Source organism: Ursus arctos, unplaced genomic scaffold, assembly GCF_023065955.2.
Source record: "Ursus arctos isolate Adak ecotype North America unplaced genomic scaffold, UrsArc2.0 scaffold_3, whole genome shotgun sequence".
Taxonomy (NCBI): Eukaryota; Metazoa; Chordata; class Mammalia; order Carnivora; family Ursidae; genus Ursus; species Ursus arctos.
This window is the reverse complement of record NW_026622985.1, coordinates 44478464-44493402: the sequence shown is the minus strand read 5'-3', so window position 1 is coordinate 44493402 and position 14939 is coordinate 44478464. Positions and strand designations below refer to the sequence as shown.

At 36.6% G+C, this 14939-nt stretch overlaps 1 protein-coding gene across 11 annotated transcripts in view; it reads left to right on the top strand.

Moving 5' to 3' along the window:
* The window catches only part of DGKB (diacylglycerol kinase beta), an 863998-nt gene that overhangs the window by 361851 nt on the left and 487208 nt on the right, over positions 1 to 14939 (top strand). For all 11 annotated transcript variants that reach the window (XM_057304222.1, XM_057304226.1, XM_057304221.1 and 8 more), the window contains one exon: positions 13043 to 13183. In XM_057304222.1, coding sequence (XP_057160205.1) covers positions 13043 to 13183 — 141 coding nt within the window. The remainder of the gene's footprint in view (positions 1 to 13042; positions 13184 to 14939) is intronic.

Sequence of the window (14939 nt, the reverse complement as noted above, 5' to 3'; positions counted from 1 at the left end):
TTAGTTTTTATAGAATAAAAAACTTAAATAAATAGTTATAAAGAGGCTTAAAGGTGTGTGTGTGTGTGTTTAGTTGGTTTTTGTTGGAACTTGTAGTAACTACTGATCCATCTGGTATTTTGTGTAGTTAATTTTCTTTTAATATTTTGTTGCAGTGTAAGTGCCTCTTATCACCTACTTAAAATGTAAGATGATTCTTTCTACTATTCCCAGGTTGGACTTTTAATTTTTGAAGATATCCCTACTGCTCTGTCTTTCCGGCTTTCTCATAACCTCTTCTGCTTCACTGTGAATGTCAGGTCCCTAATGCCTCACATGTTTGCCAGCCCAAGGACTAACTTCTAATTTTACCTTCATCCCCAGAATCTATCACCTGAATTACTCTGTTTACAGAATGGTTCAATCATTTGGAAACTTTGTTTTTTGGCAAGTGGCTCATATACCCTTGACCATGAATCAATATTATGATTTCATATTTCAGTCCCTACAACTCGAACACTGAGAATAATCCAGGAGAAATTTCATAAATATGCAGATTGTTGCCTCTACAAATTCTTAACATCCAGTTGTAACATGTTCTTAACACCTCTTCAGCTTTTTAAAAAATCTACCATAAAAAGTATTTATTCTTGATACTGTCTCCTAGATAAATTAGGCTAAAATTTATAAACTCCCTTTAGTTTATTCCAGTGATTCCCCTCATTCTCAATAGGTTAATTTTTTTTCACATCATACAAAAAATAGGCACTAACATAAAATGTCTTAATTATTCCCTATACAACCCAGAACTGTTTCTTCAGCTCACAGAGAATATATATTAACTGTATTCCAGATGGTACTCTTCATTGGATGTCCCATAAGGAATCAAACTAAATGTGTTTGAAAGTCAAATAATTATATTCTGCCCACACCTGCTTCTTTCTGTCTTGTCTCTTGGTGAATGGAACCCAAGTATCTATCACTTTTCCAATCCTAAAGTCTTGGACTCTTCCACCCTGCACCGCCTCATGCCTCATGTTTAGTTAATCACAAAATGCTCTCTATTGCTCATTATAACTTCTCAGACATTCTGCCAGTGTCAGTATGATCCATCATTGTTTGTGTTACAGACATCCATTAGCATGGGTCCCAGCTGGGCCCCGACTTCTCATCTCCGTGATGTGCTTTCTAACACTGAAGCCTGATTAGATTACTTTTGGATTTCCAAGTTTCAGGCCTTCACTATCACCTTGTGGAAAGTTTTTTAAATTCTTATTTTTCATGTGAATTTAAATCCTTGATCTTTAAAACGAATTGAAGCAGAGTTGCTTTGATGAAGGGAGGGGGTGCAGGAGAGATGTAAGTACAGGAAGTGCCAGTCACTGGCCTTCCCACACCTTTTGAGACTTCCTCCCCTCCCCTGCCATCCCCCCCCCCAATCAAGGTGGTTTTAATGCCACTACAAGGGCAGGGCATTGCAGTTAAGAAAATGATAAAATCTGAGTTTCATAGCAGTGAGCACAATACCATGTAGCTTATAAATCTGCCTATAGTCCCGATTCTCTCATCTCTTGCCCCATGCAGCCCAGACCCTTTACATACTGAAGTGTTTGCTGTGACTTATGTCTGCTGTGGTCCCTTATGTGACAGCAAAACCCAACTCCTTCAAGTCTCAGCGAATGTGTCACTCTAATTGAATAGCACATGCTGGGTGGGATACCTGGAGTGTGGAAGCAACCCTAGCACCTTGTATAAGTTACACCTTCTGTCTCTTGTAGAAGAGCTGGTGCATCCCTGCTCCTCCCTAACACCCACCTCGACCAACTCTGTACAGCAACTCTGGGAATTAACCACCTTCAACTAAATGATCACTCATATCGTATAGGGTAGCAGTTAACAGTAGTTATTAGTAACTTCCACTTTCTCTAAGAATATAGTAATTAAAAGAGAATGGAATTGGTTTGTTACCTGGTTCAGACACTTATACTATATATTTCTGTTTGGCTCCACAATGTCTAAAATGTTGACTTTGTGAGAGTAAATGTCTGTTATTAGCTATAGGTTAGGGCAAGTGTTTTTTTTTGTTGTTGTTGTTGTTGTTATTGTTTGTATTATAGGGCAGAAAAAGAAGATTTCCTGGCACCCTTTATATCAGATCGTGTAGTGTCTTGGCCAGATGTAACATTTATTTATTTATTTATTTATTTATTTAATCAATTAATTAATTCATGCATTCCACTTTTTTTTTTTTTTTTTTTGAGGTGTGGGGAAGTAGCTGACGGAGAGGAAGAGAGAGAGACATGGGGCTCATTCTCACAACTCTGAGATCATGACCTGGGCTGAAATCAGAGTCAGACATTTGACCGACTGAGCCACCCAGGCACTCTTCCACCATTCTTTTTTTTTAAAACACCTTATGTGCAAGAAATTCCACCTGAAAGCTTAGGATCCTTTAGAACCATGCGGAAAGACAGACAATTAGGTGATCAGTTATATTACAATAAAATAATAGTTGTCATGTATTTATCAAGATCGTCTGACTGAGATTTTAATCATAAATCGAAAGTGTCTAGTTTAAGTAGAGGTAGGGACAGGTACTTGTAGGAGAGGATGGAAGGGCGTTTCAAGAAGAGAAAACATGTATATTTCTACTCCAATTAAAAAAAATGCCCCATCAAAGGATAGTATGTGAATTATAAGACACTCAGTATGACTTCATTCATAAATATTTATTTTTAAATTTTTTAAATAAATTTTGAATCTAGTATAGTTTGCATACAGTGTTATATTAGTTTCAGGTGTACAATACAGTGATTCAACATTCCCATGTATCACTCAGTGCTCATCACAACAAGTGCACTCCTTAATCCCCATCACCTAGTTCATCCATCCCTCCATCCACCTTGCCTCTAGTAACCATCAGTTTGTTCTCTATGGTTAAGAGTCTGTCTCTTGGTTTCTCTCTCTCTCTCTTTTTCCCTTTGCTTGTTTATTTTGTTTCTTAAATTCTACATATGAATAAAATCATATGGTATTTGTCTTTCCTTGACTGACTTATTTTGCTTAGCATTATACTCTAGATCCATCTATGTTGTTCTAGTTGGCAAGATTTCATTCTTTCTTATGGATGAGTAATATTTTATATCATTCACAAATATTTATTGATCACTTACAATGTGTTCTCCCCGCACACACACAATAGTCAAATTTCAGTGAACAAAACTAAACTACTTTCCTTCACATAGTCAATTACATTTTAGTAAATAAGTAAAAATGTACATAGCATGTCAGAAGGTAAGGTAAGGAGTGCTATTAGCAAACACTGGCTAGATAGAAAGTACAGATTGAAACTGAGGATGACTCGGAGCCCCGAATTTCTCATGAACAACAGAAACTGGAATAAGGGTCACAAGATCATGTTTTTAAAAGATTTTATTTTTATTTATTTGAGAGAGAGAGAGCACAAGTGGTGGGGAGAGACAGAGGGAAAGGGAGAGGCAGACTCCCCACTGAGCAGGGAGCCCAACACTGGGTACCATACCAGGACCCTGAGATCATGACCAGAGCCGAAGGCAGACGCTTAACTGACTGAGCCAACCAGGCTTCCCGAGATTATTTTTGATGGTCCCAGACTAGATGGTAATTATGACCTTGAAAATATCAGCATGGCTGGAGGGAGGGTTGTGGGAGTAGTCCTGGCAGAATCAGAGTCCTATGGCCTTAGGAGTTAGAGGAAGGTAGAGTTGCTGAGTACGGAGAGATCTGGATCTATGCCTTGAATCCATGGGCTGGAGCAGATGAAGTGACTGGAAGAGAGCAGCCGGAGAAGAGGCCAAGAAAGGAGCCAAGGCCCCGTGGTAAAATCAGAGAGCTGTTAAACAGTTTTAAGCCAGTGGGGTGGAAGCAATCATGAAGGGGCATAAGGCTTGAAGGTACGAAAGAGTCAAGAAGAAATTTGAGATTGAGGATAATAACAGTCACCTCTGAAAGAGTTAAAGTACTTTATTTTTGGTTCCTCTCATTGCCCATCCAATATGACAATGATTTATTGATTTATGCTGTTAAGCCACAATATCATTAGTAAATGTAATTCTTTTTATGTTTTTGATATGACCAGAGAGTCATAACACAGGTAATATTTTTAGACAGAAAAGAAAAAAGAATTTCTTTTTGTCCATAAGGAAGTTAATCAAATTAAGAACAGAAAATTGCACAATGCAAATGAGGTATTTGAACCTTTGGGAAAATGTTGTTTTGCCAAATGACCTTACTGGATGTTCTTGCCAAAAGACACACTTCATTAATTGTGCTGAGAAGAAATTATTACTCTTATCAGGACTGTCTTGAGGATATTAAAAATACGTGCGTGTGCGTGTATGTGTGTGTGTATGTGCATGTGTATTTTCACCATAGGTAGCTTTATAGGTCTTTTGTGTCTAATAAGCTACTAAAGTTTCCACAATGCAAAAAAGGGTAGACAAGGTCCCAAAAAACACAAACTGAACAGAGTTCAAGGCTTGTGTGACTATGAGATAGGAAGCTTCTTGGCACGTAGTGGGCATTTAAATTCATTTTTGCATTTGTTAATGTTGATAGACTTACATACCTACATACAAGTGCTCTAGAAATAAAAATAATTCCTATCCATTGACCAGTTAACATTTATTTACATCGAGCATTACATTTCTTATGCTTTTATAGTACCAAATTCACTCTTCTAAATAGTAGTAGTAGTAGTAAGCCACAAATTATTTTACTCCAATAAATTTTTTATCCTGAAACTCTGAAAACTCTTCACTGAAACCACAGAAAAATCTACACTTTAAGGCCCTATTCATGATAAAATTACTGTCAGTAAAGGAAAAGTTGCCCCAAACCTCCCCTTTAATTATTAAATGTGTTTGAATATATTGGACTTGATTATATAGGTTTCTTTATTCTTCTATCTGAATATTTTAAGTAAAATGCTGGTCTTCAAATTTGCCATCTTTACCATTAGATATATTCACATAGTATAAAGGGATTTTTGTATTTTCAGTTACATGTTAATGATTGCATTTTAAATGATAGTATTAAGATTGTTACCTGTCATGCTCATGAATATTATTTATAGTTTTTTATTCTTATAAAGGCAAATAGGACATTTTGTACTTTTTAGAGCCCAAAATCAGTCATAACTTTTTCTTCTTTTTTCTTTCCTTTCTTTCCTTTTTTTTTTTTTTTTTTTTTAAGCTAGGGTGAGGGGCAGAGGGGAGGGCAGAGAAGATCTTAAGCAGGCTCCATGCCCAGTGCGGAGCCTGACGCAAGACTCCATCTCACAACCCTGAGATCATGACCTGAGCCAAAATCAAGAGTTGGACACTTAACTGACTGAGCCACCCAGGCGCCTCAAAATCAGTCATAAGTCTTTGTAACTAGTGATATGCTCTAAAATACCTAGTAATAGCTAAAAAAAAAAAAAAAAAAAAAATGCAATGGTACTGAACATTGGTTTTAATCCATTGGAATGAAAGCCCTATAAAAATGGGATTTTTTAATCTTCTGTGTTCAGTGCTTTATCCTAGAACTTGGTTTTACATGACTAATATTAAAGGTTCTTAATATCTATTTTGGTTTATATTTATAAAGTCATGCTAGTTATATACCTATTAGAAAATGCAGATAAGCAAAAAGAAAAAAGTGTCCATAATCCATTTCCCTATAACAAAATGCTGGTAACAATTTGGGAAATATGAATATATGCATGTTTATTTTTACACGTTCAAGTGCACGCGTGTGTGTGTATGTATCTCACACATGTGTTTTATTATGGATGGCCCAAGGAATGGCCTGAGTGGAAGGTGAACATTTAGAGCTCTCAGCTGTGACTAGGATTTCTACTTTCATTCCAAAGGTTTATGAAATAATCAATGTACACACTCTTAAGAGTCTTGAATACCAGACTCCAAAGACAAAAGGTCATTTATTGAGAGGCGGGAGACAGATTCCTCTGATTTCGTTTTCTCTCTAGCCCGCAGAATTATACTTCATATAAAATCTCAATTGACACTTCCTTTTGGATTATGGCTGCCCTACTTGTCTTTGCCTCTGTTCTGACAAATGTAAAATGGAGATGATAAGTGTGTGCATTGTACTGGGTGCTGGTGGACTCAAAACCATAATGTATTAGGTACATTATGAGTGTTCAGTGCACGTCAGCCATTACCATTTTTCATTAAACAAATTATTTTCCAGCATTTTAGTTTGCAGACATAGGGAAAGATCAAATTCAATATAGTTTCCCCCTCCCCCACCCAATGTCACTCATTCTGAAAGAGTACAGTAAAAATTATGAAGTATTATTGGGATTTCTTTTGTTTTGATTTTTGTTCTTTGTTTTATTAAGACAGAATTGACATACATCACTGTGTACGTTTAAGGTGAACAGCATACTGGTTTGACTCACATATATTGTGAAATGATGGCCAAAAGAAGTTTAGGTACTATCCATAATCTTATATAGATACAATAAAAGTCAAAAGCAAAAACAAAAACATTTTTTTCCCTTATAATGAGAACTGTTAGGATCTACTCTCTTAACAACTACTATCATGTAATAGTGCTAACTATGGTCATCGTGTTATAGCTTGCATCGCTAGTACTTACTTATTTTATAACTAGAAGTTTGTACCTTTTGACCATGTTCCTGCCACTCCCCTCCCTCCACCTCATCCCTGTGACTTGTACTTTTTTTAAATTTATTTTTCATTTTTTAAAAAGATTTTATTTATTTAAGAGAGAGAGAGAGTGAGTGAGAGAGAGAAGTAGCAGGGGGAGGGGCAGAGGGAGAAACAGACTCCCCGCTGAGCAGGGAGCCTGACGTGGGCTCGATCCCTGGACTCTGGGATCGTGACCTTAGCTGAAGGCAGACACTTAACCCACTGAGCCACCCACAAACCCGTATTTTTTGTTAATTGAAGTACAGTTGACACACAAAATTAGATTAGTTTCACGTATACAACAAAAAGATTCAACAAGTTTATAGGTTATGCTGTCTATTCTTACCCACAAGTTTAGCTACTGTCTTTGGCTATACAATGCTATTATAACACCATTGACTATATTTGCTAAGCTGTACATTTCATTCCTGTGGCATATTCATCCAATAGCTGGAAGCCTGTATCTCACTACTCTTCACCCATTTTGCCACCATCTCCTAGCCCCTTCCTTCTGGAAACCATAAGTTTCTTCTCTTATGGGTCTTCTTCTTCTGCTTTTTCATTTGTTTTATTTCTCAGAGTACACATATGAGTGAAATAATATGGTACTTGTCTTCCTCTGATGGACTTATTTCACTCAGCATCATACCCTTCTGGTCCATCCATGCTGTCACAAATGACAAGATCTCAACCTTTTTGGTGACTGCATAGTATTCCATTTTGTGTAAAAGCCACTGCTTCTTTTTCTATTCATCTATGGATGGACACTTGGGGTCCTTCCATGTCTTGGCTATTGTAAATAATGCTTCAGTACCCCCATAAGGATGTTAGTGTTTTTATTTTCAAGTTAGTGTTTTTATTTTCCTTGGATAAATACCCATTGGTGGTATTGGGATTTCTTTTTAATGTGACAAAAATTAAAGTTGTTATCATGACTTTTTTATATGTGGTAGTTTTATTCTCATACTTAGGTATACTCAAGACATGGAGTAATTCAATCAACTTTCACTTCTCTACCCATAGATGATGGTATGTCGTCAGTACTGTCTAATATGGTAGCCTTTAGCCCGATGTACCTATTTAATTTAAATTTAAATTAGTTGGCAAGTAAATAAGATAAAAATTCAATTCCTCATTTGTACCAGCCATATTTCATGTGCTTAATTTCATGTGGGTAGTACTACCATATTGAACAGTGCATGTGTAGCATATTTCTATCATTGCAGACTATTTTAGTAGACATAATTGATGTAGACAGATCTTGATTTTACTGCTTTAAAAGACCCTAAGGTTTTGGGGCACCTGGGTGGCTCAGTCGTTAAGTGTCTGCCTTTGGCTTAGGGCATGATCCCAGGGTCCTGGGATCAAGCCCCGCATTGGGCTCCCTGCTCTGCTGGTAGCCTGCTTCTTCCTCTCCCACTCCCCCTGCTTGTGTTCCCTCTCTTGATGGCTGTCTCTCTCTCTGTCAAATAAATAAATAAAAATCTTTAAAAAAATAAATAAAATAAAATAAAAGACCCAAAGGTTTGGAATCAGATATCTTGTCTTCAGTTCTTGACTCCCCAGATTGCTACATGATGATCAGAGGTTTACTTTACTCTCTGATTTTCCACCCTCTTGTGTCTAAAATAGAATTGTAGGGTCAAATCAGACCACCGTGTTTAAGTGTTGCTGGGACACAGCCAGGCATGTTATTATTACTACTCCTTCACGGGGGTTGCTCTGCTTCTAGAACATCACCCCCAAAGACCTGTGCTTCAAGCCTGGTTCCTTATTATTGCTTGTTTGGGGTTTTTGCCAATGTCCAAACAGATGAAATCCAGAGAATGTTCTTACAGAAAATTTGCTGACCCCAGTCTCCTGTCAGGGAAGGTATCCCACTGCCTGTCCTCACTTTATGTATATTTTACATTCCTTATTGATTTGTAACCCAGTCTCTCATTTTGCTGCCAGTTTGTACAAGCATAAAAAAAATTATAATACTATCCTAAAGCAAGCATAGTTGGAAGGTTAACTCTGAAAATCATGAAATGTCCGACAATACCAAACAATTGTTTTTAATCTTGATTGTGTGTGCTACTCATTGTGACTATTAATATGGATATTGGAAATGTGATTATGCTATGACAAATCGTTTCTAAGCCTGATAAATTTCTGAAAGTTAAACCGGTGTTGAAAAATGGAAAAGCCGGGGCGCCTGGGTGGCATAGTGGTTAAGCGTCTGCCTTCGGCTCAGGGCGTGATCCCGGCGTTATGGGATCGAGCCCCACATCAGGCTCCTCTGCTATGAGCCTGCTTCTTCCTCTCCCACTCCCCCTGCTGTGTTCCCTCTCTTGCTGGCTGTCTCTATCTCTGTCAAATAAATGAATAAAATCTTTAAAAAAAAAAAAAAAAGAAAAATGGAAAAGCCAAATTGCCCGAGTGGTTTTTTTTTGCCTTATACGTTTAGAAATGTAATTCATGTTATTAGTTTTGAATATTCCATTTTGATAGATGAAGGGAAACAATGGATATAACAATCTCCTTTTCATTTTCTGAGCTACATGTGTTTGACAATAAAACAAACTGGAGCAGAGGCAATAGTTGAACATGTTCCCAAAATGTATTTGCTAATAATTGCACCTTGAAGCTAGAATTAAAATATCTATTAAAACAAAACTTTTTAGGTTTTTGTTTCAAGAAATTGAGTATTTAGATTGAAGTACAATGAAAATCATGTGCTTGAAGAATGCGAGAATAGTAGGCACTGCTCAATTTGACTAATGCTAAATATTTTGGTAATTAAAACTTTGAGGAATATTTATATGTAAGAAGGTGTACAAACACACACTGAAATCATCATAAAACAGAAAAATGCTTTCAAAGTACAAGACAGTTTTTCCTAATGAAACCAATACACTAATTACAATGCTTATTTTTTCACTTTATTTTGTGCTTTCTTGTTCATTACAGTATATATGTATAGACATATATTGGTATGTGAACATAAATGGTGTGTGTGTGTGTGTGTGTGTGTACACTTGCTTCACTTTTGTGAGGAAATATTCAAAGAAGCATAACCTTGGGCAAGTCAGTGAGCCTGCAAATTGGGTGTCAATTAATCACATTTTCTTTAAAGCTAACTATTGACCACTTGAGGCAAAAGTTTTGCCTAGCTTTGTGTTCCGTCCCAATTCTAAAGAGTTTCACTGAAGATGGGATGGATTAAAATGGCCTTCCTTAATGGAACATAGAATTTTGAGCCTCTTCATCAGAAACCACTGCTGCTAAAGAGGAACGTAGGGTTCCATTTACCATCTCCTTGAAAAGCTGTCATCAGGGGGGCTTGCAGCTTCTCGTTTGCCACTTGTGTTGTTTCTTGTGTTCCGAATAAACCTTAGTACAGTCTGCTTGAAAGACAAAGAACTTTTTAGGGCAGTGAAGGAGATAGTAGTGGAAAAGACCTCCAGCCAGATTTAAGGAAAGGAAAAAAAAATATGTTAACAGTAGAATAGGGTAGAAAAAGTCTCTATGAAGACAGATTGAGGCCCCAGGGCCTGCTTTCAGAAAATTCAATGAAAATATGAAGAAACGTTTTCACCACAGAAGTGAAAGTGAGCTCATCTTGGGGACAAGAGTAGGAGCAGGAACAAACCTGTGAGATTTTTTCCTCAACTCAACACCTCAAGATTTAGTCAAGCCCTGCTCTAAGAAGTTTTTTGTTATGACATAATTGAGAAAAAGGTCTTTTGACGCACCCTAAAGGTCATTGCAAAAACTGTATTTTATCAGTCACTAAGGAACCAAAACAAAAACTTTGTCTGAATTTGGGGAAGAGTTTATTAGTTCTTCAGTGTGCGTTGCCATATAAGCCCATTATTTTTTTAAAAAATAAACTTTAAATTCTTTAAAATACAAAACTGTGACATGAATATGATACAGCTTTTAGTTTACAACCTGCCATGAACAGAAAATGAAAAATACTTACTCATTTTGTCTAAAATCATTTTAGTATAATAATATGCTTTTTCAAAAGGGTGGGGCTAAATCTAAATTAGATTTGTATGCTTCTGTTCAATATGAAATTACTTATGAGAAAGGCAAACCGAAAGCTATGTTGTCCTCACATTCTCCAAATTGTTTATATTCGGTATTATGAAAGCCGATAAAGAAATACCATGCACTTTAGTTTTATACAAACAAATGATCATGAGGTGTTCTAAATCAGTGAAAATATATGATGTGGTTGGCATTCTTTCAAATGAATGTCATAACATGTTCTTTTCCTTCTTTCTTGTTTTGTTCTGAGGTTTTGTACAAGAGTTAAATCAAGCTGATTAAATCATTTCAGTATCATAAGGGGGAGGGAAGCAGAGAAGAGAGGATTAGCTCATCAGGCAGGATGGGTTAGGTCATAGTTTATCCGATCATAACTCAAGTGCTGTGTTTTCCAAGTCTGGAAGTTATGGTCATGTCAAAGGTCAGTGCCAAAATGTCTTTTATCATTAGCTGGAACTGCTTATTCCTGCAGCTGGCCAACATTTAGTTGGTTAGGTAGAATCACGATCGTCTTCAATTCCCTGCCTTCTTTTGTTTTTAAAAATAACTATATTAGTTTGTATTAGACATACAGTGACATTTTTGTTAAGAAAAGTCAATTTATAACTATATCTCATTTTCAATAGCTATAAACAGAAGTAGAATTAATGTGAAGCATAGAGCTATATTTGATATAAGTACAACTTTGATAAAAACAAAAACATGAAAGAAAGATGTAAAGCAGTGTTTTTCAAAATGTGGGCTGTGACCGATTAATGGGTGGTGAATTCAATTTAGAGGGTCTTTGACAGAATTTTAAGAATGAAATAGAAGAGAATAGTTTAACATAGAAAAGAAAGTTTGGGGCGATTATGGAACCTACTAATGTTAAGAGACAGAAAGGGGAGGGCAAGAGAGGGAGGGAGAATAAAAGGGCTTCTGCTGGATTCACATGTAAATTGTTTTTCTTTCTTACTCTTTCTATTTTTGAACAAAAATAGTTTGTCATTTATTAGTGTAGAATAAAGAGGATGGATTTGCCAGCTGTGGAACTCTAAGCCTGTAAACTGGGAATATTGCAATCTACCTCATAGAGTTAAAGTGGGAATTGAGTGAAACGGTCCATGTTACAGCTTCAGCACAGTGCCTGCCACGTATTTGACACTCAATAAATGGTACCTTTATTAGTAGTAACACTGTGAGTGATGAAAGTAATTTCATAATCCATTAAATGATATGCTGGCTGTCTTCAGATGGCTGGAGGAGATGCCAGGTATTCATTCCATTGAAGTTATTCATCAAAGGAGATAGACAAGGGCACGAGATATGGTTAGGTAGAGGCATGCTATGGACTGATAGGCTTGAAGAACTGTCTTTGGTTGGGATTATTCCCTCCATTCTAGTAACTCCCGGTTGATTAGGAATCTAGTAGCCGTTCAGCCCATTAGCTGTTTCACCCAAACACCCCTTGTTTGCCATATAACCTTAAAGGATAGTTGGGGTTTGCCTTCAGGTCTTGTCAGGTACCAATGATCTGGTTTCACAGGTGTCTCTGTTAGATGGAATTAACCATTTACTGTAGAGGAGTTTCATTTCAGTCATTATTGGCTAGATAATCTGCAGTCATCCGCTGTTGCAAACAGGCATTCGAGTTCTCTGCCCTTGCCTTGGAATAAGCACAGTGAATGGATTTCAGAAATAAAATTATGAACCATATTAAAACTAAAGGATAGTCATAGGTTCTTACCTCTCTAATTAAGTATCTATCATGTTCAAGTGGATTTTTGTTTATGTTCCCTTTCTTACTCATGAGCAGATTTCTTGATGGGGAAAAAGGATGTTTTATTCATGGTGCCCACAAATATTTGACATAAATATGTGTTTTTCTGAATGAATGATTTCTGATTATCAACATATAAATCATATTGTGACAGACTCAAGTCTCTTCTTCAGTGTTTCGTGAAAGGCCAATTTTTAGTATCTTCTTAGCTGATTTATGTTGTCACTTCGTAAAGCAGAGAAAGGTGGAAGAGGAAAGTGGTTTTTCATGTGTTCATATCTGTCTACCAGCTCACCCTGGACGAGAGAATTCTGACCCCAACATGCTCTTCGAGGCAAATGGAGCAATCTTATGTCCCTGAATACCAAAAAACTCTGAATTATTTACAATAATCATAGAATATGTCTGACTCTGCTATCCTAGAGTTCCAGAGAGTTTGGCTATTTTTTACTTAAAAATATATAGTTCTCTACATGGTCTATGCGTTACTTATTTTCTTAGTTGTCTTTTTCTTTGAAAATACTGTATGGATATTTTTACGAATATAAAGGGAATTTTTTTTTTCCAGGTCTGAGAATGAATAAAGGTGCCATCACCCCTCCCCGTACTTCTCCTGCAAATACGTGTTCCCCAGAAGTAATCCATCTGAAGGACATTGTCTGTTATCTCTCTCTCCTTGAAAGAGGAAGACCGGAGGATAAACTTGAATGTACGTGCTTCTTTATTTAGTTTACTTATCATGGCAGGGGGTAAGGAAGGGACTAGATAGTGATGAATTTAAAACTGTATCTACTACGGTTGTGTAAATTTTCATTAAATGAAGTGATTTGGTTAATAAATAAAAATTCCTTCAACTGGGAATCAGACAAAGGATGTTATGAATATATCAATTTCAGGTTTGCACCAAGTTCCTTTTATTAAGGAGTATTTCTTCAGCATGTTGGTCAGGTGACTTTCTTGACTGTCCCTCAGTTTGGTAACACGATGATATTGGAAAGTGTCATTTGAGTTGTTTTGAAAAAGCCTTTATTTCTAGTATGTGAGGAGGTCTTTTTCTTAGTCAACAAAGGGGTTCGCTGTACACAGATGACCTGAATCTCTATTGGCAATCTTCCTTGAAAACTTCAGCACTGATACCGTCTTTGCCAGAAATAAATGATTTCTCACATGTCAAGCATGAAAGTTTCATGTATAGGATTTGACTCTGGATGTTATAAATAAACAATAGCTTTTTTTTTTTTTTCTTGCTACAATAGAGCAAGTATTTCAGATAAAGAATTTCTATCTAGTTGAAAAGAAATAAAGTACTGTCTTTAATAAACTATAGTGTCTGAGCTCTCTCTGGTGGCAAACCGTACTCACTGCAATGCAGGAAAATATTTTTCAAATATTTACTCTAAACCTGAACCTTTAGTAGTCTGGTCTTGTCTCCAAAGCCCCTGCTAAACATAGAGCTGGTGGCTTGTTCAGTAACCTGATTAACTTGATTATATTGGATGGCATAAAGTGAATTAAGAATTCTTGCTACTGAAATGTAGTGAAGATAATAAATCCTAAACTTGATATTTTCAAGCAAGTATAGAACACCATGATGTCTCAGAATTATGATTGGAAAACATGTTTAGTTAAATGTAATAGTAACATGTTGATAATATTTCTCTTACTAATAAAGAATTTACCATAGTATGACTAAGTCATACATGCGTAAGTTATGAATAAACCATATTAACATCATTTTTAAAATGCATATTTATTATTCCTAAATGTTGAATATTTGCATTTCAAGATTTATTTGTATTCCTAAGGACATACAGAAATCTCTCTCATTCCAAAATAAATATTAATGTTCAGGGAATTTCAGTTGAAGCGACAGCCAAGGAGAAAGTTTTCTCAGGTGTTATCAGGTCTGTGTTTGGGATGATTTTAAAAACACAACAGCACAGACTTTTTTCCAGGTCTGAGATGGAATGAAGGCACCTTCACTCCTGTTCAACATGCTCTTTGTGTCGTATTTTAATTATTTTTATGTCGACTGCATGTGTTTTATTTTTAAGGTAGAATTCCTAAGAGGCATGCTTTTCAGTTTTCAATGTGAATTTATGAATCAACAGTCTTTGTCCACAACCGCAGGCAGACTGTCGCTTAAAAATCCTTGACGAATCAGGTCAAACCCATGTGCCACCGACCTTTCTTCATTGTTTTCAACCCCCTTCCTTTTGTGCCGTCTTTGAATTTTCCAGCTCTTTTTCAAGCCTACATCAGATCCAGGCGTGCCTGCCTTTTTCCTTAACCGTTGCTTCAGACTCTTGTCTTGGGTAGAATTGTTGGGGCCTGACACCATCACTGTGGTTTTCACCAGGCTCTTTAAAGTAGATGAATGTCAGCTTCAGACACATGAAGGTGTCTCACTCCGCTCTGCTCTATTCCCCTCTCTGCCGTCCTCCCATGTGGAGGAACTTAACCTG